At 47.8% G+C, this 25,316-nt stretch overlaps 1 protein-coding gene across 2 annotated transcripts in view; it reads left to right on the top strand.

Annotated features, from left to right (window-relative positions):
• Nucleotides 1-10,839: 10,839 nt before the first annotated feature.
• Nucleotides 10,840-25,316, top strand: part of SLC25A15 (solute carrier family 25 member 15) — a 297,070-nt gene continuing 282,593 nt past the window's right edge. For both annotated transcript variants that reach the window (XR_008200335.1, XM_052650232.1), the window contains exons 1-3: nt 10,840-10,943; nt 13,727-13,851; nt 22,328-22,586. Coding sequence is in view for 1 of the 2 variants with exons in the window: in XM_052650232.1 (XP_052506192.1) it covers nt 13,797-13,851; nt 22,328-22,586 (314 nt within the window). In the remaining variant the exon portion in view is untranslated. The remainder of the gene's footprint in view (nt 10,944-13,726; nt 13,852-22,327; nt 22,587-25,316) is intronic.

The following is a 25,316-nucleotide window of genomic DNA, read 5'->3' as shown; positions in this document are numbered from 1 at the left end:
GGTGTGTGTGTGTGTGTGGTGTGGGGTGTGTGTGTGGTGTGGTGTGTGTCTGTGTGTGTGGTGTGTATGGTGTGGTGTGTTTGTGTGGTGTGGTGTGTGTGTGTGTGTGGTGTGGTGTATGGTGTGGTGTGTTTGTGTGGTGTGGTGTGTGTGTGTGGTGTGGTATGTGTGATGTGTATGTGTGGTGCGGTGTGTGTGTGTGGTTGGTGTGGTGTGTGTGGTTGGTGTATGTGGTGTGGTTGGTGTGTGTGGTGTGGTGTGTATGTGTGGTGTGGTGTGGTATGTGTGTGTGGTGTATGTGTGTGGTGTGGTGTATGTGTGTGGTGTGGTTGGTATGTGTGTGTGTGTGCTGTGTGTAGTATGGTGTGTGTGTGGTGTGTATGGAGTGTGAGAGAGAGTGCTCACACACGTGCACGTACTTCTACCAGAAGACTGCTCGGGGTTCCGCCATCTCTTGTCCCGCCATCCAGGCCCGCGTCCAGGCTCTCATTGCCTTGGGCCTTGACTGCTTCAGCAGTTACCTACCCCATCTCTGTCCCCTCATTCTCACCCTCCCACAATGTTTTCTCTACTCAACCACCAACGTGATCCTAAGTAACTTAATTTAGGTCATTTTTCCCCACCAATTTAAAATCCTGAAGTTTCCCCCTTGCACTTAGAAATTTTGCCCCCAGAGGGCAAGATTTCACTTTATCACTGTATCAAACCTCACAAAATTAACTCAACACAGCCCAGAAACACTACCCAGATAAAGGACCAACAGAAAGATATTTCTATTCCACAAAAGCCAATATAAGAAGGAGTTTATTCCACAGACACTGATATAAGGAAGAAAAAAATCTTACCGGGTGGGGTCTGTGCAGGTCTAGGAAACAGGCATCGATGTGGTAAATGACCAGCCCTTGCCTACTGCTCTGACGGCCTTCCCTACCTCCCTGCACCCCTTGCTCACTGCGCCCCAGTAACCTAGACTTTCTTCCTGTTCTCTGCACAGCCTTGCTGGACTGTTATCTTTGACAGTCCCCTGGAGGAGGGCATGGCCACCCACTCCAGTATTCTTGCCTGGAGAATCCCCATGGACAGAGGAGTCTGGCAGGCTACAAAATCCATGGGGTTGCAAAGAGCCAGACACAACTGAGCGACTAAGCACGGCACATTGTTGTCGCTGGAATATCCTTCGCAAAGATGTTGTATGATTGGCTCTTTCATATCTTCCTAACTTAGCTTAACAGTCACTTCTTCAGTCACTTTCATATCTCGTGAAGCCCACCTGCTCACCCCATCATTGCCTGAAATGATTTATCATTTACTCAACACATTCACTTGGAGAAATGGCAACCCACTCCAGTATTCTTGCCTGGACAATCCTGTGGACAGAGGAGCCTGGTGGGCTGCCGTCTATGCGATCACACAGAGACACAGTTGAAGCAATTTAGCAGCAGCCCCAACACATTCACTGAGCACCTTCAAGGGGCACTACCTTATGCACCTTGGAGCTTACAGATCTCTCGCCAAATCTGTTTACATATTTATGTCAGCCTCCCTGGCTAGGCTATGACAGCAGAGACCTTGGTCAGCCTTCTTCACTGCTTTACCTAGTACACCATTTCTGGTCAATCAGTATTTGTTGAATGAATAAGCAAATATTCCTATTTTTTATTAGGGTATGCAGAATTAACATTTTAAATTTCTATCATTGAGATCAAGTTAATTCATTTACTATAAAAATGAGGCAAACAAGAAACCTAACATGGTAGCCACTGCCGCTGCTGCTAAGTCGCTTCAGCCGTGTTCGACTCTGTGCGACCCCAGAGACGGCAGCCCACCAGGCTCCCCCGTCCCTGGGATTCTCCAGGGAAGAACACGGGAGTGGGTTTCAATTTCCTTCTCCAATGCGTGAAAGTGAAGTCGTTTAGTCGTGTCCGACCCTCAGCGACTCCACGGACTGCAGCCTACTAGGCTCCTACATCCATGGGATTTTCCAGGCACGAGTACTGGATTAGGTTGCCATTGCCTTCTCCGAATATATAAAGCAAATTACCTATTACTTTATTCCTTTAGTGTTATAGCACCTTAACACAGTTGATGTTATAACCTCTGTGTTTACCACACAGTAAATCCCTACCTACAAATGAGTTCCATCCTGAGAATGCACTCATAAGGCCAATTTGCTCATAAGGCCAATTTGTTCATAAGTCCAACAATGTTAGCCTATTTACCCAACTAACAAGATGAGCTATATACGAAGTGTAATAGGGATATAATAATTTTCACACAAACAATATTCTAAAAAACAAACCGAAAATAAAGAAAGTATTTTCAATCTTACAGTATAACACCTTGAAAAGTACAGTAGTAGAGTGCAACAGCTGGCATACAGGGACACATTCGCATCTTTGAAAGCTCACAATTTGAAGATTCGTATGTAGGGGACTCACTGTGTTTTATGTACAAACGTAATACATTGTTGGAGTAGGAAATGGCAACCCACTCCAGTGTTTTTGCTTGGGAAAGCCTGTGGATAGAGGAGCCCAGAGGGCTGCAGTCCATGGGGTCGCAGAGAGTCAGACATGACTGAGCATACACAGGCACACAGATAATACATTATATCCTCAAGAACATCAGCATGACTTTATGAAAGTCAGAGTGTAAACTTCTGGTTTCCGATCTTCCTGACTACTCAGCTTGCTCCTCCCTCTCTATGCACCAACCCCCAACATTTAGTTTCAAAGTGTTAGGTTTGCCTTTTGAACTGGTCTTGCTCCAAGTTCGTCATATGCTGGTGGTCTTTGCTGGAGTGAGAGCTCCTTGGGGATGGTGGTGTCGGGGTTCCTCGGGGATAGTGTGCGGGTCACCCCAGCCCCCTCCTTGGTGGAGTACCTCAGAGAAGGGCAGCTGTGTTTCTTTCCTCTGCATCTTTCTTTCCTCTGCCCCCAAGCACCCTCTTCTGGTGGCGTGTCACCTCCTTTGGCTGCCCAGGCAATCTCAGGGCTCCTCTCCTTTCTGTAACACATTCTCCGTCATGTGGAGTCATGAGAACCACTGGGAAACCTGTTGCCCTGCACCAGGCCACTGTCCCTTCAAACCAGCAGGCCAAGCCTCCCCACGTTCAGAATCTCTGAGAAATAGGCACCAGTCCTCCTGTTCGTGAGACCCTTGAACTCCAGCTGTCCCAAGACACACCCCAAGCTCTTCTAAGATCATCGCTGAGCAGGCTGTGCTTAGCTCGGCTGGGACAGTAAGTGCACCACAGAGGGTGCAAGATTGGCAGCTCAACCAGTAGCCAACTGAGGGGAGAGCCAAGTGGATTCCCTTCAATGCCTTGGTGACCAAAATGATTTTGTGAAGAGGAGGAATAGGCTTCTTGACACAAGCCCTGCCCTCTCCCTGCCGCCTCTTCCCCAGTTGGCCTCTGAAACACTTCATGCCCGTGAAATACTTCTCCCTTCACCTACTTAGGGGCTTCCCTGATGGGTCAGCAGGTAAAGAATCCACCTGCCATGCAGGAGACACAGGCGATGTGGGTTCAATCCCTGGGGTTGGGAAGATCCCGAGGATTAGGAAATGCCAACCCACTCCAGTATTCTTGCTTGGAAAATCCCAGGAACAGAGAAACCTGGTGGGCTACAGTCCATGGGGTTGCAAAGAATCGGACCTGTCCTAGCGACGAAGCACGCAGGACTTAATTAATTCCTCTCTTGGTGGAAAAGGAGGCTGGAATGGTAAAGCCTAGTGATGGATGAGGAAGCAGCAGGTTCTGCAACCTCTTGGTTAACCCTACAAGGAGGTGTTATTAACCATTTTGGTAACTCTCTCTAGAATGCCCTTCCCCTAAGTACTGACTCTTAGCATCCCATTGGACAAGATAAATCCTACTCAGCGCCCTGTTATACTTTTTCGTGTTAAATCACACATGTAATTTTAATCCCATATTAAATGATTTATACACACAACCTCCCAGGTATACAATATAAAGCCTTCTTTCTTTGGTTGTCTTGTTTGTTTCCTAGAAAGGGATTCTCAACAGGAGAATAGAGACAAACTTCAAATCTCCCATTGACCACAGTGACCAAAATACATGAGAGAAAAAGAAAGAGTTAAGAGCTGTGGGCTGGAGACAATCTAGCGTGACAGTTGCTAAGGCAACCATGTGTCATCATTTCTGTCACTTAGCCTGTTCTGATTCATGGTGACCAAACTAGGAACTGCTCTTCCAGATCTGATGATGAAAATATATATTAAGTCCCTGAGCTGATGGCAGCACTTCTTTGGCAGTTCAAGTTGTATTTAATGTTTGTTGACTGAAAAATTGAAGGTATGTACCTGATGGCTGTAGATGTAAAGATGAGAAATGACAAGAGGAACCTGCAGGAGAAAATATGTTTATCTGATACTGCTGATAGTTTGTATTTCAAAGGTAATAGAACCAATGATAAGTATATTTTACAGCTTTTAATGATTGAAATAGAAAAAGTAAACATAAAAAGAAATCACCTTTACAGTTATTTTATTTAAAAAAATATATAAAACGTTTGCAATGCTTACTTTGGATCATTAATTTGGTAAGTGTAAAAGATTTGCAAGTTTGGTAATGTTTTCCATTTACTATGAGACATATTATTGTTCATTCTACCTCTCAAGCCATATTTTATGATCATTTTTTAAGTGGTTTTAATCTTAGATCTAACTGAAAGCATCATCAAAGAGTATGCATGTGGCCCTATGAGTTAATAATTGAATACTTCTCACATTCAAAGCAAATTAGCCAGGACTACCCCGGCGGTCCAGTGGTTAAGACTTCACCTTCCAAAGCAAGGGGTTTGGGTTTGACCCCTAGTCAGGGGAATGCCTCATGGCCAAAAAACCAAAACATAAAACAGAAGCAGTATTGTAACAAATTCAATGAAGACTTTAAAAAATGGCCCACATCCAAATATAAAAAAAAAAAAAAGGAAATAGTCTTTAGAAAAGTATCCATTGGAGATAGGCCCAGGTGTGGGAAAAGACACGTGTACACATGCACACGCACGTGTGCACACACACACGAGAGAGAGAGAGAACTGTGTACACCAGCAAATCTCTTACTGGCAAATTCTACAACAGTGATGCAATCCAACAGATTTACACACACACACACACACACACACACGAGCGAGCGAGCGAGCGAGCGAGCGAGAGAGAGAGAGAGAGACTGTGTACACCAGCAAATCTCTTACTGGCAAATTTTACAACGATGATGCAATCCAACAGATTTATTACAAAGATTCACCAGGTAGTGACGAAAACCCACCATGGGCCAGGCCCTGGGCCAGGCAACGTGCAAGTCACGACTTCCGGGTTTCAGTTGCAGATCACTGAGTAGATTAGAGACCTGAGAATTTAGCAGGTGGCTCCTCCCACCTCCTGGCCCCACCTCCCAGCATTTCCTGCTTTATACTCCCGCAGAGCCAAACTGCTCCGGTTCCCCAGACGTGTGGTTCTGCTTGGTAGCTCTGTACCTTCAGACGTGGCCTTCCTCCGTACCGCACCCGCCTCTCCCCCGGAATGCTCAGCCCATCTAGAGCCGGCGTGTGTCATGTCTTCTGGCTACTTGAAATCGTTTGAAAACCCTGCCTACATTCAAAGCATTTTCTAATAAGTGGGTCTTTCCTCTCTAAGACAGAAGCCAGAAAACCACCACGTTCCCAGCCCCCTTTCACAGGTCAGGGTTCAGGCACGTGACCCAGGCTCCAACCATCAGCTGCACCCAAAGGAGAAACTCACTGAGAAACAGGAGGCCGCGGACAGGGAGTGGCAGTGGCTTATCAGGCAAAGCTGGGAAAGAAGATGCTCGCTTTGGAAAAGCAGTAGCAAGAAGGCCGCGGCCCTGACAGAGATGGATCACAGGGACAAACTATACCATCAGATGGGACAGTGGGACCAACTGTAACGTCTAGAGCTCTTAAGGAACTGCAGCATGGTTTCCACGGCTGACCTGCTCTGCAGTGGGTCTGAGGACTTGAAACAAGTCCTCGGGGAGTATCATCTCCCCATTCAGCTGTCAGGAGAGTCACCCAGAATCTTTTTAACTGGCTGCTATTTTGCTCTGTCGGAGAAGGCAATGGCACCCCACTCCAGTACTCTTGTCTGGAAAATCCCATGGACAGAGGAGCCTGGAAGGCTGCTGGGGTGGGGTCGCTGAGGGTCGGACACGACTGAGCGGCTTCACTTTCAGTTTTCACTTTCATGCATTGGAGAAGGAAATGGGCAACCCACTCCAGTGTTCTTGCCTGGAGACTCCCAGGGACGGGGGAGCCTGGTGGGCTGCTGTCTATGGGGTCGCACAGAGTTGGACACGACTGAAGCGACTTAGCAGCAGCATTTTGCTCTGTCAGCTAGAATTAGCTTCTGCTGACTGGAGGAGCCCTGAGTGCTACATCAGCAGACGTTTGTTCATCTTCTTAAAAAGGAGACTCTGCCTTTCAAAACATACCCCAATAGGGGGGTCTCCTAGAGGCCTCCCCTGAGATTCTCTTTTCCATCTTTTATTCATGCCCTTCTCTGAGATGCCACACCACTCACACCCCTTTGCCGCACACCTTCCCTGAATTATAATTGTTTTTTCCTCTTCTGCTTGGACTGAGGGCTCTTTGAGGCTTGCCATTGTCTCTTTCTTTTTTAAATATTTGGAAAACCTGAACGAACTCTTTTGACTGACCCAATATTTATCAGCTGGTCCTTTTCAGAAGTTTACTGAAGCCTGTTTTAGACCGGTCATGGTAACTTCATTCTCTTCCCAATGTTTATGTTTGGGGTAGCATGACACCTGGGCCAATGAAATATAAGGAGAAGTTTGACAGAGGGCTTCTAGGAAAACATTTTTTTTTCTCTGATAAAAAGTTGGTATGGAGAATGCTTCCTGACTTTGGATGATGTGTGTGAAAATGTGATAGGCAGAGCCGTGGCAGCCATTTTGTGATCATGAAGAAAAGAAAAGACAAATATAGACGTGGACCCAGATGCTTTTGGGCTGTTAAATTAACCAACCCTAGAACTTCCTATCTCTAGAAATATTTTTATATTCAAAGTAAATGTACTGACAGCTGAACATTCTATTACTTGTAGCCAAATGTGTACTAAAACATATATGAAAATATGATTTTTTTATATTATGGCATAGTATTTCCTCTTATTGATAACCCATTAACGTTTAACCATTTAGGGGCATTTCTCCTAATTCTTTGCTATAATAAATTATCTTTCATTTTTAACATATTTTACCAATTCAAACCTAAGGATCTTAAAACATGTACCTTAGCTGATTTTATTTTTGCTTGTACCATTAAAAAACTGCCAAGGAAAAGATAAATTAAAAAACTGTCCCCCTTTAAAACATTGCCCTAACAGTGCTTTCACAGGACACAAATTACCCTCCTTTACCACACTGATAGAAATCCAAACATATTTATTTCAAATACAGATTCTATCTAATTCAAAACAAATTTGAGGGTTTTCAATAAAAGTTACATCAGCAGCCAAAAATATTCAGTGGGAGTTAAAATTGTGTGATCAAAGCAGTTTCTTCTTTCTCATTAACAAAAGGTACCCTTAAATGAGAGATAATTTATGTTTCTGAATTATTTGCAGCTCCAGTTAACACTTTGTTAAAACACACACACATGGTATCAGGGCCCAAAGGCTTCAAGTGGTGAAATTATTTCTTCTTTTAGTATCATTAACCAGCACATTGTGAAATTCTGTTGAAACAGCAGAAGCTCCCTTTTCCATGCAGCCACTCTGTCTGTCCCCTCACCTCTGACCTGCGTCATACCTGCCCTTTCACCCCAGAGCCAGCTGCACTGATGTTCCTGGATTATGCAATCCCAAGTGCTACACACAGATGCCTGGAGCAAAGAGGTTAGTGCATTGACTTCTTTGCTGTTTTGAACCTGGATGTGAAATATCATTGGGTTGACTAACCTCTACGGAGAGCAGTGATGCATGACTATAACTTTCTTCTCAAGAGCCCAACAGGTCCCTGGGGAATAACCCTTAGGATGAAAACTTTCATGATTTAATGGCAGTCAGGAGATTTTTCAATCCTCCTCTGAGCTCCTGTGAGATGTTAAACTTTTTCATATCTACATATGTCTCTATTTCTAAAGCAAAGGTAGCATATAGGGCCACCAGTGTAAGAGGTGATTTTTAATAAAATATTATGAAGGGAGATATGATGGAACTCTTTCCAGGAGAAAGGGTTCCTGCAACCCTCTTGCTTTGCAGAGGAGGCCGTCTGGGAGGTATTACTGTAGAGCATAGCAGTTAACAATATGAACTCTGAATCCCAGCTCTCCTCTTAGTAACTGTACAACATCAGGTAAGTCACTTGACCCCTTTAGGCCTCAGTTTCTTCACCTGCATCATTTTCCCGGCCATGGGGGTAGTAAGCAAGACAGCAAGTGGAGAAGAGAACAGGTGAGAGTTTGTGCAAAAAGGCAACTTTGTAGATGAGGGGTTAAAAACTTGCACAGAAGTTTCCTGATTGCTTCTTAGTTTATAGAATTGAGGCTGAGGGTTGTGAAGGAGAGGTGAGGGAGAGAAGAAATGTAAAAGCCTTGGGGAGAGTGATGAGAGTTAAGGCGCTGAAGCAAGACGACACAATGTCAGGAGACCCTGATCAAGAGTAGTAGTACGCCACCCCACACCCCCACATACTGGACTGCTACTGCACGCTCCCACAGCAGCGGGATTCAAAGGAGGCCATGACGCTGTCACGTGATAGCTGAGGTTTAGAAAGGTTAAATGACTCACTAAAGGTCATCGAGATTTTAACACAGGTGGCCTTGCTCCAAGTCCAGGGCTCTTTCTAATCTGTAACAGGAGGTCTAAGTCTGCCTCTAGTTAGCTCCTTTGGGCCTCATATTTCTGGTTTGCAAAAGCCACCAGGCCAGGTGCCACAGAAAGTGCCAATCCTCTAGGACATTATACTGAAGGTTCTTCTTCTCACTGGTTATGCTACATGTCACTGGGCAAGTTGCTCAAATGCCCTGGCTTGTTTCTGTAATTAAATTAAGCTTCAGAAGCTTGAGTTCTAAAGTGCTGATTCTGCGAGATGACGATGGTTTTGTGCCACATTGAGAAGAGCCCCCATGCATGTATCAGGAGGTCTGACACCCTCACAGCACTTCCTCACCATCCCCCACTCAGGTCTATTCAGCTGGGCATTCATGTTTAAGCATTAACACGTATTCAGTCACTCAGTTGTATCCAACTCGTTGTGAACCCATGGACTGTAGCTCACCAGTCTCCTCTGTCCATGGGATTCTCCAGGCAAGAACACTGGAGTGGGTTGCCATTTCCTCCCGCAGGGGATCTTCTGGATCCAGGGATCAAACCTGTCTGCTGAGCTGCAAGCGGATTCTTTACCCACTGAGTCACCTGGGAAGCCCTAACATAAGTCACTTCAAATACTTGTCACTGGCCTTCACCAAAAAAAAAAAAAAAATCAGGCTTCCCAGGTGGCCCTAGTGGTAAAGAACCTGCCTGCCAATGCAGGCAAAGAGACATAAGAGAACCCATAAGAGACACAGGTTCAGTCCCTGGGTTAGGAAGATCCCCTGGAGAAGGAAATGGCAACCCACTCCAGTATTCTTGCCTGGAGAATCCCATGGACAGAGGAGCCTGGCGGGCTACAGTCCATAGGGTCACAAAGAGTCAGACACAACTGAAGCAACTTAACATTTAGGACGCAGTCACCAAAAATCACTTAAGTTACACCGGCAGTAGTCCAACACCACATTCAAACAGGGCAGAAAGTTGTAAAAGAAAAGTGATAACACAGTTTAAAGAAGAAAACACGGTATAAGAAAGGAAAATGAATTCATGACGTCTGAATCAAACCACCAAGACCATGACTGTTAATGGAACAGCTGTGAGTCACAGATCAACACCCTCCCAAATGAATGAGTCTTTGCCTGGGATACTAGAGAAAATTCCTCTACTCCTGGTGCGCAACAGAAACCTTGAACTGTGCTTTTCAATAAAATGCCACAGAGGTGCAGAACTAATCTATAATTCATTATGCTTGGTCATGCGCTTAGTCACTCAGTATTGTCCGACTCTTTGCGACCCCATGGACTGTACCCGGCCAGGCTCCTCTGTCCATGGAATTCTCCAGGCAAGAACATTGGAGTGGGTTGCCATGCCCTCCTCCAGGGGATCTTCCCAACCTAGGGATGGAACCCAGGTCTCCGCATTGTAGGCGGATTCTTTATTGTCTGAGACACCCTTTGGAAACTATTCTTTAAAAAGACAGAGTCACAGTTTCCATTGGTGGATGTGCTTTTCCCAAATGTCTTCGGTGTAGATTTCCTCGCGGAATGCGGAATGAGAAATGTTTGGGGTTTTGTTTTTACCGGCAATAAGCGAATGTATTTTTCATTTCAGTGCTTTGGTGCTCAATTATAACATAAAACGAAGGCCTTGAGCCCCGAGTCCCAGCCAAGTCAACACCCTGCAGACTTCGGTCACTCGTCTAACTCCGGGCACCCCCAGCGCCCGCCCTGAGGTCGAGCTAGAGACGAGCCTACCGCGGGCCTCCGGGAACCGAGCGGGCAGCAAAGCGACGTGGAGGCCCCGACTCCCGGCCGGCCCTCCGGCCCCGCCAGCCCGGCCAGCCCCGCCCGCTCGCGGCCCCCGGCGGTCCCCGAGCCCGAGCGCGCCGCCGCACCGCGCCGACTTCCGCTTCCCCGGCGGGCGGGTGGGAGGCGCTGCAACCCCGGGCCCGCGCCGCCCGCCCCGGCCGCAGGGGCGCTCCGGAGGCCCGGGGGCCGCCCGCCGGCGGCAGTCGGGCTCGGGAGGCGGGGCTGGAGGGCAGGGCCGCGGCAGACGTGGGTGTTAAGCGGCCACCCCCGCCGCCGAGCCAGAGCCGAGAGCGGGCGGCGGAGCGCGAGCAGGACGCGGTGGTGAGCGCAGCCCGGTCAGGCGCTCGCGGACTGCGGGGAACCTGCCGGGAGGGAGCGGGGAGCGGGCGGGCCTCGGCGCCCGGGCGGCGTGACCTTCCGGGGCGGCGGGGATCCGGAGTCCCCGGGGCCACACGCGCCGCCCACGTGCCCGGGGATCCCGCGGGCGCCCCTTTCGCGCGCTCGGCCCTGGACTTCCCCGTAGACCCTCGGGCCCCGCGGCCTCCTGCGCGCCGCGGTCACCGCCCGGGAAAGCTTGTCCTCCTTTTCCCCCAGTCGTGTCACCCAGCCTCCCGGCTCCGCGCGGCGCCGGGCAGGGCGGAGGCGCGTATGAATGGGAGACCCGGGCTGGTTGCTGGGTAGAGTCAGCGGACGTTGAGAGTCGGGAAGAAGTTGGAAGTCGTCTCCCTAAGCTACCCTTTGGGCGGACCGGGATCCCGAGGCCCCGAAGCGGGAGCTCCGGTGTCGGCTGCTAAGCGGCGAGACTGGTTTGCATCCTTGCGCCCGTGGGGCGCCCCTCTCTGGGCGCTCTGATGGCGGGCGGCCTCCCGTCACCCCAGCTTCGGCCTGAAGCTGGAATCTTCCCTAAGCTGTGATCTGGTTGGGGAAGGCGGGGGTCCTCGGATTCTCCCGAGCAAGAAATGAATTTCCCTGAGGAATGGGAAATGTACATGGTCTTCTGGAGTGGGACTCCGGGGTAGTTTGAAAGGATAAAGGGACGCCGCAAGGTTCAGTTTTTCTGTTTCAGTTGGTACCGAAGGCTCATAAATCAGTCTAACTCAGGTTCGTCAGCCTTGCCGCCCTCAAACCATATGTCTTCCTCAAGGGAAAGCCATGCATAGTTTGAAACAGTTGCTCACATCTTCTGAGTTAATCTGTCAGTTCCCATCACCGTTAACAGTCCTAATAATACTACAAGTAGGTATGCGCAGGAGTTGATGTGTTTAAGTCGAACTTGCCTAAAAGGGTTAAATTCGCGTTGGTGACATAGTAACATCTGCTATGCCTCTTTCTAAGAGAAATGTACCGCCCCCCCCCCCCCCCACGCAAATGAACCCCTTTGGATTGCCACCATCTGCGGCTCCTTTTCCCTCTAAAATGCAGGGTTCAGTGCTTTTTCTCCTTTTGACCAGGTGGGGATACTCTGGAATTAAGTATTGGTTGATAAGCACAGACCCAAAAGGTAAGACTTGAGTTGAATGCTGTCTGCCGCAGACTTGTTATATGACCTTGGATGAGCCATTGCCTTCCTCTGGCCTCAATTTTTCCATTTGGAAAAGGAGGAGATTGGATTAGGACCCTGATATCCTCTCACTACTGGATGATCCCCGTCTTATCAACATTAGTCATTGGCACTGCCTCTCCAGGCCAATAGGTAACATATAGTCGGTGGTTTTTATGTCTGAGTTAGTTGCTTTATAAAATGCTGTATTTTTGCTGTTGCTAGTTTTAAAAGCTTTTTAAAAGGGAGATTCTTGGTGTCTGGTCATTGACAACATACTTTAAGCTGTTGAAAAACTTCTTGGTGGCTAAAATTATTTTCTGCTGGTGATTAGCGTGAGGTTGGTATTCATGGATCATTCAGCCACCCACCCCCTCTGAAAGGTGGCCTGACTGAGTGTGGTGTCTTCGGTGTGATGGTTAAAAAGCGTTCCTTGTTATTTACACATAAGAATATTCTGTTAAAGAACCACCTCTTCTTTTCTAGTCAATATTTATTTAAGTCAATTCCATGGCAACAGTTGATTTTTTTTGTTTGTTTGTCTAAAGCTAGAAAAGTAGACTCTGATTTTCCCAAACTTCTAGACCACAGCTCAAACCTACTGAATCAAGATCTCCAGGAGAGTGGCCTGGTTATTTGAATATTTAACAAGTGTCCCAGCTGATTCTTATCCAGCAAATTTGGGGGGGCAATGGACCAGATGTTGCTACTCAAAACATGGTTAATACCAGGCGTTATCAACTTCACCTAGGAGCACGTCAGGCAGGCAGCGTTTCTGGTCCCTCTTGAAGCCGATCACATCAGAATCAGCCTTTTAATAAGGTCCCCAGTGTGATCTGTGTGCACGTTTATGTTGAGAAGCTCTGGCGGGAAGTCTGATGACGGGACTGTTTGCTGCTAATGTTTTGTAGTTCTAAGAACTCCTGGTGCATATTCACAGTTTATCATTGTGTTTGTCCAATGCGGCTATTTCTGATTGCTCTCAGATTATGATAGTATAGACAGAGACCTTGTATAGACAGGGACCTCCAGCTTTAGGGGCCCAAGGGGACCCCCTGCTGGTGGCAGAGAAGGCATTCAGACCCGGGCAGGTGTCCCTTGGCAGAGCTCCTAACTCATTCCTTTTCAGACCTCCTGTTTTGTGGCATTCTCTTAGGGTCTCAGGCTGCTGTCTGAATTTGGAACAGAGCCTACTGCATTAAGAGTTCAACCTAGGCCTCTGTAAAAACTGGTTTGATGGGGCTTGTGATGTCTGCTTGGCTTGCTTGTTTGGCCTCTGTTTCTGAGAGTTTCAGAAAAGTTGGTTGAAGTGCCCCCAGCTGTTGATGGAGCAGTGATACTCAGACAAGGTTTTCAATCTCTGTGCTTTTTATGGGGAGGTGGTGGGTGGGGAGAAGGGGAGGCTGATGACTGAGCTGCTCTGACCCCCTTAGACCCCTCCTCTGGAGCCACACAGAGCCAGTTTCCCAGTTCCGTGAGGTTCAAGCCCAGTAGCTGGGCAGCAGGCCTAGAGAAAGAGGTGCTGCAGAGGCCCGACTGATGGTGAGCTCTGGCTTCCTCCCAGGGATATGAGGTGCCCATCATAAGCTCCAGAGAGTCACCCTCCACAGAGCCCAGCAGAGGAGCGGGAGAATATGAAATCCAACCCTGCCATCCAAGCTGCCATTGACCTTACGGCTGGGGCCGCAGGTAAGGCCAGAGAAAACCCCGTTCTCTGATCCTCAAGTACCTTCTGCGAGTGAGATCCAGTGAGCACATTGCCTCTGTCACTCCAGGACCTTGTAATGAATACACTTAATGGGAATGTAATACTGTGTTGCAGGTACAGCAGAAGGTAGGCGTTACATCTATACATACAATGGAATGTTCAGGCACTCAGTCGTGTCCGACTCTTTGCGACCCTATGAATCGCAGCACGCCAGACCTCCCTGTCCATCACCAACTCCCAGAGTTTTCTCAAACTCATGTGCATCCAGTCGGTGATGCCATCCAGCCATCTCGTCCTCTGTCGTCCCCTTCTCCTCCTGCCCCCAATCCCTCCCAGCATCAGGGTCTTTTCCAATGAGTCAACTCTTTGCATGAGGTGGCCAAAGTATTGGAGTTTCAGCTTCAGCATCAGTCCTTCCAATGAACACCCAGGACTGATCTCCTTTAGGATGGACTGGTTGGATCTCCTTGCAGTCCAAGGGACTCTCAAGAGTCTTCTCCAGCACCACAGTTTAAAAGCATCAATTCTGCGCTCAGCTTTCTTCATAGTCCAACTCTCACGTCCATACATGACCACTGGAAAAACCATAGCCTTGACTAGATGGACCTCTGTTGGCAAAGTAATATCTCTGCTTTTCAATATGCTGTCTAGGTTGGTCATAACTTTACTTCCAAGGAGTAAGCGTCTTTTAATTTCATGGCTGCAGTCACCATCTGCAGTGATTTTGGACCCCCAAAAATAAAGTCAGCCACTGTTTCCCCATCTATTTGCCATGAAGTGATGGGACCAGATGCCATGATCTTCGTTTTCTGAATGGTGAACTTTAAGCCAACTTTTTCACTCTCCTCTTTCAGTTTCATCAAGAGGCTCTTTAGTTCCTCTTCACTTTCTGCCGTAAGGGTGGTGTCATCTGCATATCTGAGGTTATTGATATTTCTCTTGGCAATCTTGATTCCAGCTTGTGCTTCTTCCAGCCCAGCGTTTCTCATGATGTACTCTGCATAGAAGTTAAATAAGCAGGGTGACAATATACAGCCTTGACATACTCCGTTTCCTATTTGGAACCAGTCTTGTTGTTCCATGTCCAGTTCTAACTGTTGCTTCTTGACCTGCATACAGGTTTCTCAAGAGGCAGGTCAGGTGGTCTGGTATTCCCATGTCTTTCAACAGTTTATTGTGATCCACACAGTCAAAGGCTTTGGCATAGTCAATAGAGCAGAAATAGAGGTTTTTCTGGAATTCTCTTGCTTTTTTGATGATCCAGCAGATGTTGGCGATCTGATCTCTGGTTCCTCTGCCTTTCATAACACCAGCTTACTCAGCCGTAAAAAAGAACACACTTGAGTGAGTCCTAAGGAAGTAGATAAACTAGAGCCTATTATACAGAGTGAAGTAAGTCAGAAAGATAAAAATATCATATATTAATGCATATATATACATATGGAATCTAGAAGGATGGTACTGATGAACAACCTATTTGCAGGGCAGCAGTGGAGAAGTAGAGAATAGACTTATGGACACAGTGGGGGAAGAAGAGGATGGGACACATAGCCTGGAAATATATGCATCATCGTATGTGAAATAGCCAGCGGGAATTGGCTGTATGATGCAGGGAGCTCCACCCAGTGCTGCGTGACAGCCTTAGAGGGGTGGAAGAGAGTTTCAAGAGGGCGGAGACATATGTATGCCTGTGGCTGATTCGTATTGATGTATAGCAGAAACCAACACAGTATTGTAGAGCTTTTATCCTCCAATTTAAAACGTTTTTTAATTGACAAAAATAAAAAGACAAAAAATAAGCCAACTAGGAGTCGGGGTAAAGGGTGGGAATGTCCCTGGTTCACAGCTGGAAGACTGTGAGATGACAGCTCAGAGCTGAAGCCACATGTCCGTTGCCACGTGGCTGGGATACACAGGATTCCACTCCTAGCCTGGCAGTCTCGAGAGCCCTTGTGTGCAGAAGTAACGCTATACCATTTCTCCAGGAAAACCCCAGAGACTGTCCTTACTACCGCTGAGGAGAGAAAGGAAACCCTTAGAAATGTCTTCGGTAAATAAGACTGACTTTTGACTGTGTCTTAAAGCCCTGAAAGGAAGGGAGAGGCCCCAGGCCTGGCCGGGGAGTGGTGGGTGGGGTGGTGCCAGGGCAGACTCTGTCCCCCGCCCCCGGCGCCCCAACAACTCCCCTCCCAGGCACTGGCAAGTTCTCAGCCGCGCCTGCCACGCAGGCCACTCTTCAGAAAGGCCGCCTTTACTCAGTGAGAGGCAGATGACAGAATTCCAAGTGCCTGAGTGATGACTTGGTTCTTTGAATTCCTGGATGATTTTACGGCTGGAGAAGCGCTGGAATGCCCACCACTTTCCCAGTGGAAACCCTGACTGCTCCTCCTCTCCCTCACCGATTCTTGTCACCGCTCCCTGGGGTGGAGAGGCCGGGGGAGTGGGTAGCCCCTCATCCTCTTATCTGGGGGGGGCCCTCCCAGGTCAGCAGATGAAGGGCAATCAGAGGGCCGCCTGCTCTCATCCTGTCATCTTAATTGTGAAAATATTTAAAAATCAGGGATTCAGGGAAGCTCAAAGTATTTTTCCATGAACCAGACATTGGCCGCAGTAGGCTCATGAGGAAGTGCAGGCAGGGGCGCTCCCAGGTCAGAGGCCACCGGGAGGGAGCGGGGTGGGGTGGGGGAGGGGGGCACTAAGGGCTGCCTGGGTTCTGTCCAGCGGCCTCTCACAAGCTGAGTGCCCTGGGATTGAGCCCCAGGCCCTCGCACTGTCCCCTCTCCATCCCTTTAACCCCTCCCCCGTGTCATTCCCTGGCAGAGGATGCTGCCCAGCTGCCTGCCTCGTACCCTCCCGTGAACGCCTGTGCTCAGTTCCTGTCTCTGCAGTAGGAGTGCATTTCACCCCATGGGGGAAGCTCAGCTTTTGGAATTCTGTGTCTTTTCAGTCTGTCAAAGGTGGAGGATCTATTGTGATAGAATTAAAGCATTTTTGCTTTTCCTGGAAAGGATAGGCGTTTGAGTACTGCATTCATAACTGTATCTGCATTCATAACAGTAATCTGTAAAGATGTAAATTGCAACAGTATTGTCCGGAGTCTGGCTGTGTAAGGCATTCACCAGTACACTTGCTTTTTTTTTTTTATAACGTGTATCAGGCCTGTATAGTAATATTTAAAGATGTAAATTGCAACAAGATTGTCAGGAACCTGGCTGTGTAAGGCATTTGCCAGTACACCTGCTCTTTTATAGTGGTATTAACATGTATCCGGCCCTTATACACACTAGCATTTGTTTTTTCTGCTAACTGTGGGTAGGTGTTCCTTCTTGCACTGCAAACCCAGGGTCGCCCCTCACTGATGTAATACCACTCTGGTTGTCTTGACATCTGAGGTCAGCAGGCTTCCTGGGTGCTAAGCCTGTGAGATACCAGGCAGAGGAGGTCCCTCGTGGTGCCCTGAGAACTCCCCCTGTGTGAATGGGAAGCAGCCATCCCATTTTTGACAGGTTTCAGCCTTTAAGTGATGGAGCTAGAAGGGCCTTTAGAGACCCTTGACCCTAATGCTCTTGTATGTGTAGAAAAGGGGCCCAGGGAGGGATAGTGGGTTTGTTTAAGGCTGCACAGCTGTTAATAGAGATGTAAATAAAGACAAGGTGAGGACCTTGGCTGCCTGGTGCCTTGCCCCGTTCTGTCATCTTTGTTCTGATGCTACATGATGGCCAACAGTGTCCCCCAGAGGTGGGGATTCCTTTGGAGGCTTCACTGCCCCAGCTCTCTGGATGGGGAAACTGGTGGGATTTTTCTGTTGCCAGGAGCAGAGGACCCCTGGTGCTTTGTAGATGTGGACCACCCATGGAAGCGATGTGTGTGAGAGCAGAGGCAGCCGTGGTTGGAGGTGATGTGGGTGTAGGATCTGCGTGTTCTTCTGTGTGTGTCTTCTAGACAAACCTTCTCCATCAAGCAGTGTTTCAGTCCAGCTCATCTACCCTAAGGCACAGCTTCCATGTCTGAAGCTGCTGTAGGAGCGATGCCAGGGAAAGATCGAGAGGCCCAGGCAGCTGGTTGGGGAGGATTTGAAAGCAGTTGGTTAGGTAATTGGATAATTATTGAAATGAGGCAGCTTGGATCTCAAAAGTTAAATCCCCTTAAAGGGAAACCTTAGTGGCACGTGAAGGTTTAGCAGTTTAACAACTATCAATATAAAATGATGCATTCTTTCCCCAGACTGCTCTGTCGCAATGTGCCTTGCTTAAGCAGTCAAGAAAGTGGCATTTTATTTTATTTTTTGGCATGTGGGATCCTAGTTCCCCAACCAGGGATGGAAGCCACACCACCTGTTGTAAATGGTGTTAGTCATTCAGTCTTGAGTGCCTGATTCTTTGTGACCCCATGGGCTGTAGCCTGCCAGGCTCCTCTGTCCATGGGATACTCCAGGCAAGAATACTGGAGTGGGTAGCTATGCCCTCCTCCAGGGGATCTTCCTGACCTAGGGATCAAACCCCAGTCTCCTGCATTGGCAGGCAGATTCTTTACCATCTGAGTTAGGACACTCTAACAACTGGACCGCCAGGGAAGTCCCCAAAATGTGGCATTTTTAGATCATTGAGGTTTATTCTTTCAAATGCCACAATTAACAACAAACCAAAAGCACTTTTTGGTTGGAATATTTTGAAAATGACACGCCTTTCTGCACCACTAAATGGAGCATTGACTGCCCCTAGTGGGTCGGAGGCTCTCCTTTCCGCGTGGGTGGCCAGGTGGCCAGGTCCTTCCGGGTGAAGGTCTGCTTCTGCGTTTCCACCATGGCCCTCCCCGAGCGCTGTCCATCACCACCATCACTGTCTCAGCCCTGGTGGATTTCCTCAACCGTTTGTCACCTGCTGGCTCTACTGTGTGGAGTACTGAAATCCACACCCACAACCTTGAGAGGATGTAGGTTGCAACACGTCTCCTGCAGAGGAAAGTGCCACAGTGACACCTACACAAAAGTGCAGAGAATGGGTCTCTTTCTTTTTGGGGGGCTTTGCCGGGTCTTTGTTGAAGCACACAGGCTTCTCTAGTTGTAACCTGTGGGCTTAGTTGCCCGACTAGGAATCAAATTGTGCCTTGAAATCTCAACCACTGGACCGCCAGGGAAGGTCCCCCTTTTGTTTCTTTTTTTTTCTTTTTAATGAATTTTAAAAAATTATTATTTTTTTTGATTGGAGGAACCCCCTCTTGTTTCTTATGGAGAGCAAGATGATCAGAGGTCTGAGCTCTAGGCAAATAGGGAAAGAGATAATTCCAGTAAATTATTCAAAGCTTTGTAGACCTGGCAGGTATGAGGACTGTCTTGGTCTTGGGTTAGTGCTGGTGTTCAGAATAGTTATCACCTCTGCGCAGGCCGTGGTGAGTGCCGTGACTGTGTCATCTGTCCAAGCTTCCCTGGTGGCTCAGTGGTACAGAATCCGCCTGCAATGCAGAAGAGGCAGAGACTCGGTTCAGGAAGAGCCCCTGGAGAAGGAAATGGCAACCAACTCCAGTATTCTTGCCGGGAAAATCCCACGGATAGAGGAGCCTGGCAGACTACAGTCCACCGGGTTGCAAAAGAGGTGGACATGGCTGAGTGACTAAACGACAGCCACAAGTTACGTAGGAAGTTAGCTTGCGTCCGTGGATCAAGGGAGAGAATTGTAGGTAGCACTGGAAGTACATTAGCCTCCTACTTTCTCCCTGTTGGAGATGGAAACTGTTATAGATAAGCAGCAAATGGGTACTGTAGCAACCCAGATGTCTGCGCTGTTCAGGATGGTTGGGTGAAAATATGGAAAACTCCTGGTTAGGATAGGATTTTAATGCTCTGAATTAAATGCTTTCTTCCATATGGCCCCATCTAGGCTGTCAAGATTATGAACCCACTTTAAAAATTCTGACAGTCACCTTTTCTTTTGAAATGATTATTTTTGACATGAGTAGGATCTTATTTCATCCTAGCCCATCAGTACCTGGGAGGGAATGACTAATTACGGTAACGTCTTATGAAATTATATTCCGCTAATTCAGGACTGGCGATGGTGGGGCAGGACAAAAGCAGAAACGTGTCATTGCTCTCCTAGAAGGGAGGAACAATGGTGACAGGATCACGGAGACCATACCCATGCTTGCTTAACAGTTCTGTTTTCAGACTCTTGGGTAAATGTTCATCTACCAATAATTGGGAGCCATTCCTAACAGCCCTCCCTCCATCTCTACTTTCCACGGTGTAGTTGGAGTAACTCATTATGTCAAAGTTGTGAAATTACATTTCTGAAGTACTTTATGTCAGCCTTCTCCGGCTTTTTTGTTTTGTTTTGTTTTTACATTGGAGGATAATTGCTTTACAGTGTTGTTAGCTTCTTCTGTACAACAACATGAATTAGCCATATATCCCTTCCCTCGTGAGTCTCCGTCCCACCGCTTTAGGTCATCACAGAGCACCGAGCTGAGCTCCCAGCTATCAGCAGCTTCCCACTAGCTCTCTCTTTTACATACCACCCCTCTAGGTCATCACAGAGCACAAGCTGAGCTCCTAGCTATCAGCAGCTTCCCACTAGCTCTCTCTTTTACATATGGTAGTGTACAGACATCCGTGCTGCCCTCGCAATTGGTCTCACCCTCCTGTGTCCACAAGTCTCCATCTGTGTCTCTATTCCTGCCCTGCAAATAGGTTCATCGGTACCATTTTTCCGGAGTCCATATATATACATTAATAGATATTATCTGTTTTTCTGGCTTCATCCACATCACTGCAAACAACTCAGTTCCATTCCTTTTCACGGCTGAGTGATATTCCATCACATATATGTACCACTTCTTGCTTATCCATTCCTCTGTCTATGGACATTAGGTTGCTTGCCTTCTCTTCAACTTTGCTGAGGCTTTAATAACCTCATCCAATGGTTGTGTGTCCTGGCACAGGTAGGGGACATCCTGGCCCAAGGGGAGGTGGAAGTGTTCACCAGGGACAGTTCCCCAAATGCTGACCCAGCCCAGGGTCTGGGGATATCACAGGGTTCATGTTGTTGTTCGGTCGCTAAGTTGTGTCCAACCGTTTGTGACCCCATGAACTGCAGCACGCCAGGCTTCCCTGTCCTTCACTATCTCCTGGAGTTTTCTCAAACTCGTGTCTATTGAGTCAGTGCTGCCATCCAACCATTTCATTCTTTGTTGCACGCTTCTCCTCTTGCCCTCACACTTTCCCCAGCATAAGGGTCTTTTCCAATGAGTTGCAGGGTTTATAAATCATTCTCTTCCTCACATCAGAGTTGTAATTGAATGCAGTTTAGATTTTGCTGTATTTAATACTCTTAACAGTATAAAAGCATATATATATGTGTGCTAAGCTATAAAGAAAGGTAAGTGCCAAAGAATTGATGCTTTTGAACTGTGGTGTTGGAGAAGACTCTTGAGAGTCCCTTGGACTGCAAGGAGATCCAACCAGTCCATCCTAAAGGAGATCAGTCCTGGGTGTTCATTGGAAGGAATGATGTTGAAGCTGAAATTCCAATACTCTGGCCACCTCATGCAAAGAGCTGACTCACTGGAAAAGACCCTGATGCTGGGAAAGATTGAGGGCAGGAGGAGAAAGGGATGACAGAGGATGAGATGGTTGGATGGCATCACCAACTCAATGGACATGAGTTTGGGTAAACTCCGGGAGTTGGTGGTGGACAGGGAGGCCTGGTGTGCTGTGATTCATGGGGCCGCAAAAAGTCGGACACGACTGAGCGACTGAACTGAAGCAAGGTAGGTTTCAAGCCAGCTCCTGTCTGAATACAAGTCATTGGAGTCCAGATAAGAGGTTTTCCCATGGGGGCAAACATTCAGCTCTTTGGGGACTAATTCGGCTCTTTGTTTTCTTTCTCTGTGGCCTAGTCTCCTGTTATTTTTCTGATGGTCATCAGGACCACTGGGCAACAGATGGAGTGATGAACTCTTTCCAGACCATTCCTCTCCCCTTCCTTTTATGTGGACGCACACACAGTTAACCCCTATCAATTAACCACTTGTGTAGCAACCGTAATGTTAGACCCTTATCCTAATCCTCATGCTATCCCAGTAGGGAACTGAGGCTCAGAAGTCACGTGGCTTGTCCTGGATCTCATAGAGTCAGGCTTCAACCCCGGGTGCCTCTGACAGATGCTCCTGAACACACGTCCCACCTTCACATCAGTGGCTCTGATTGCTGAACACGTCCTTCTCCCCTGCTGAGTGTGAGCTCCTTCAGGGCTGGGCAGGGGACCCGGCACACAGGGAACCCCCTAGAAGTTTTACTGAACTGGGCTAGAAGGTCTTAGGGGGAGAAGAAGTCAAAAGGAGATGATGGAGAAGTTAGCCCGGGGGTGGGCTGCCTGGCCCTCATCTCCAAGGGTCCCCGGGGCTGCAGCCTGCCACAAAGCCACGGACTCGGGCTAGACAAGGACTCTGTCCTGGTTGCAGGGGGCACCGCGTGTGTCCTGACTGGGCAGCCCTTCGACACCATGAAGGTGAAGATGCAGACGTTCCCCGACCTGTACCGGGGCCTCACCGATTGCTGCCTCAAGACCTACTCCCAGGTGGGCTTGCGGGGCTTCTACAAGGGCACCAGCCCGGCGCTCATCGCCAACATCGCCGAGAACTCCGTCCTCTTCATGTGCTACGGCTTCTGCCAGCAGGTGGTGCGGAAGGTGGTTGGACTGGACCGGCAGGCCAAGCTGAGGTGAGTTGAGGGCGCCGACCCTCTTTGAAAACAGGCACTTATTTGGTCAAGAGCTCTAAGAGCCCTTATTGGGAAGAACATTTCCTTTTTTTGTTTGTTTTAACAGTAACCACTTTCTTGATTCTGAAGTGATCCATCACTGTCATAGGAAACTGGGCAAGCACATACATATGTGTTATGTAAAAGAGTTGCCCACAATCCACCACGGAGAACCAGCCACCCTCACCTTTGTCCCATTCTTCTTTTCTTTCTTTTTTTAAGGATTATTTTTCTTTTCTTTTCTTATTAGTATTATTTTTTGGTTCAGCTGGGTCTTCACTGCTATGCATGAGCTTTCTCTTGTTGCAGAGAGTGAGGGGGCTACTCTTCATTGCGATACACAGGCTTCTCGTTGCAATAGCTTTATTATGGAACACAGGCTCCAGGCACATGGGTGTCAGTAATTGCGTGGACTCAGTGGTTGCAGCACATGGGCTTGGTTGCTCCATGGCATGTGAAATCTTCCTGGACCAGGGATTGAACCCGTGTCCCCTGCCTTGGCAGGCATATTCCTATCCACTGTATCACCAGGGAAGTCCAGTGTTTTTCCTTTTGATTGGAGTATAGTTCATTTACAATGTTGTTTCAGCTGTACAGCAAAGTGAATCAGTTATACATATATCCATTCTTTTTCAAGACTATTTTCCCACATAGGTTGTTACAGAATATTGAGTAGAGTTCCCTGTGCTATATAGTAGGACCCTGTTGGTTATCTATTTCATATATAGTAGTATGTGTGTGCTCATCCCAATCTCCTAATTTATCCTTCCTGCCACCATTTCCCCTTTAGTAATTAGAAGTTTGGTTCTACAATCTGTGAGTCTGTTTCTGTTTTGTAAATAAGTTCATTGGTGCCATTTTTAAAAATTAGATTCCACCTGTAAGTGATATCATGTGATTTTCGGGGAACACGCTTTTCAAATGCTGCTTACGGGTTCCACTTCTCGAGACGGAAGTGCAGAGCTTAAACCAGAGATCCGACTCGTGATCCGAGTTTTAGGTTCCATGTCATCAGCAAAATGCAGTCAAAGAGGTTTGAGGAGGAAGTTGGAATCTTAAGGAGGGTCAGAGCATCTGAGCTGAGAAGATGAAGGTGAGGGTCTGTTTCCTGGGCCACGTGTGCCCCAAACACCAGACTTTGGCGTGTGCTTGGTCGTCTCTTGGGTATTTATTATACAGAGATGAAAGGAATTTGGAAAGCACTGGGACGTTAACCCTTAGCTCTTTTGAACATTGATTTATTTTATTTTATTATTGTTTTTTAAATATTTCCTTTGGCTGTGTTGGGTCCTTGTTGCTGCGCACGGGCTTTCTCTAGTTGGGGCAAGTAGGGACTACTCTTTGTTGAAATGCACGGGCTTCTCATTGAGGCTGCTCTTGCAGAACACGGGCTCTCTGGCACAGGGGCTTCAGTAATTGCAGCTCCCAGGCTAAAGAGCGCAGGCTTGGTCATTGTGAAGCACGGACTTGCCCTGTGGCATGTGGGATCTTCCCAGACCAGGGATCTAACCAGTGTCCCTTGCATTGCAAGGCAGACTCTTAACCACTGGACCACCAGGGAAGCCCAGATTTACTTTGTATCATTTAAAAGTATTCTTATCTTCACAGTTGCAGACAGCAGTCTTGGCTGGGATTTTGGTGGGAATTTGAGATCCTGTTGCAACCATAGGTCCCATGAGGCTACAGTAGATTCCCTTTGTACAAAAATCTTCTCTGCAGTTCCGTGGAGAGGTGCCTGTTTATAGGCAGCCATTTTATCTTGATGGATGGGATTTTTTTTTTTTTTTTTTAAAGGCTCGGAACTGGATGAAATCACCCAGGGAGACATGTTTGTAGGACTGAGCATGGATCGTAGGATCATCTAGCAAGGAGGGGTCAGGAAAAAAGAGGAAGTAAAAAAATAAGCAGAAGCCAAAACAGGAGAATGTGGTATCCCATGTAGAGACACACAGGAAGGACACAGCTGTGACTGGAGCTCTTTCCACTCGAGGGAGAGAATTTTTAGCTGAAAAAAACCTGTAACTTTAATCTCCTTTAGCCTCCTTGGTACTGCTAGTGATAAAGAACCTGCCTGCCAATTCAGGAGACATAATGAGACGTGGGTTCAATCCCTGGGTCAGGAAGATCCCCTGGAGGAGGGCATAGCAACCTACTCCAGTATTGTTGCTTGGAGAATCCCATAGATATAGGAGCCTGGCGGGCTACAGTTCACAGGGTTGCAAAGAGCCAAACACGACTGAAGCGACATAGCATAGCATTCTTGGAGAAGGAGTAGCCACAGGAGATTCGGAGCAGATCCTGCAGTGAAGAAGTCTTCCTACTTCACTTGGCTTAACCAGCACCTTTGCCTTTTTTTAAAACAAGAAAAAGAAGTTATTTATTTATTTGTGTCTATGCCGGGTTGTCTTTGCTGTGCGGGCTTTTCTCTAGTTGTGGTGAGCAGGGGCTACTCCGTGTGCCGGCTTCTCATTGCCGTGGCTCCTCTTGTTGCGGAGCACAGGTTCTGGGGCACATGAACTTCAGTAGTTGCAACATTTGGGCTCAGTAGTTGCAGCTCCAGGGCTCTAGAGCACAGGCTCAGTAGTTGTGCTTAGTTACTCTTTGGCAGGTGGGATCCTCCCAGACCAGGGATCAAACCCACATCTCCTACCTTGGCAGGCAAATTCTCCACCAATGAACCACCCAGGGAAG

The sequence above is a fragment of the Budorcas taxicolor genome, chromosome 12, assembly GCF_023091745.1.
Source record: "Budorcas taxicolor isolate Tak-1 chromosome 12, Takin1.1, whole genome shotgun sequence".
Lineage (NCBI taxonomy): Eukaryota > Metazoa > Chordata > Mammalia > Artiodactyla > Bovidae > Budorcas > Budorcas taxicolor.
The sequence above is the reverse complement of the archived record's forward strand: the minus strand, read 5'-3'. Positions and strand labels throughout refer to the sequence as shown.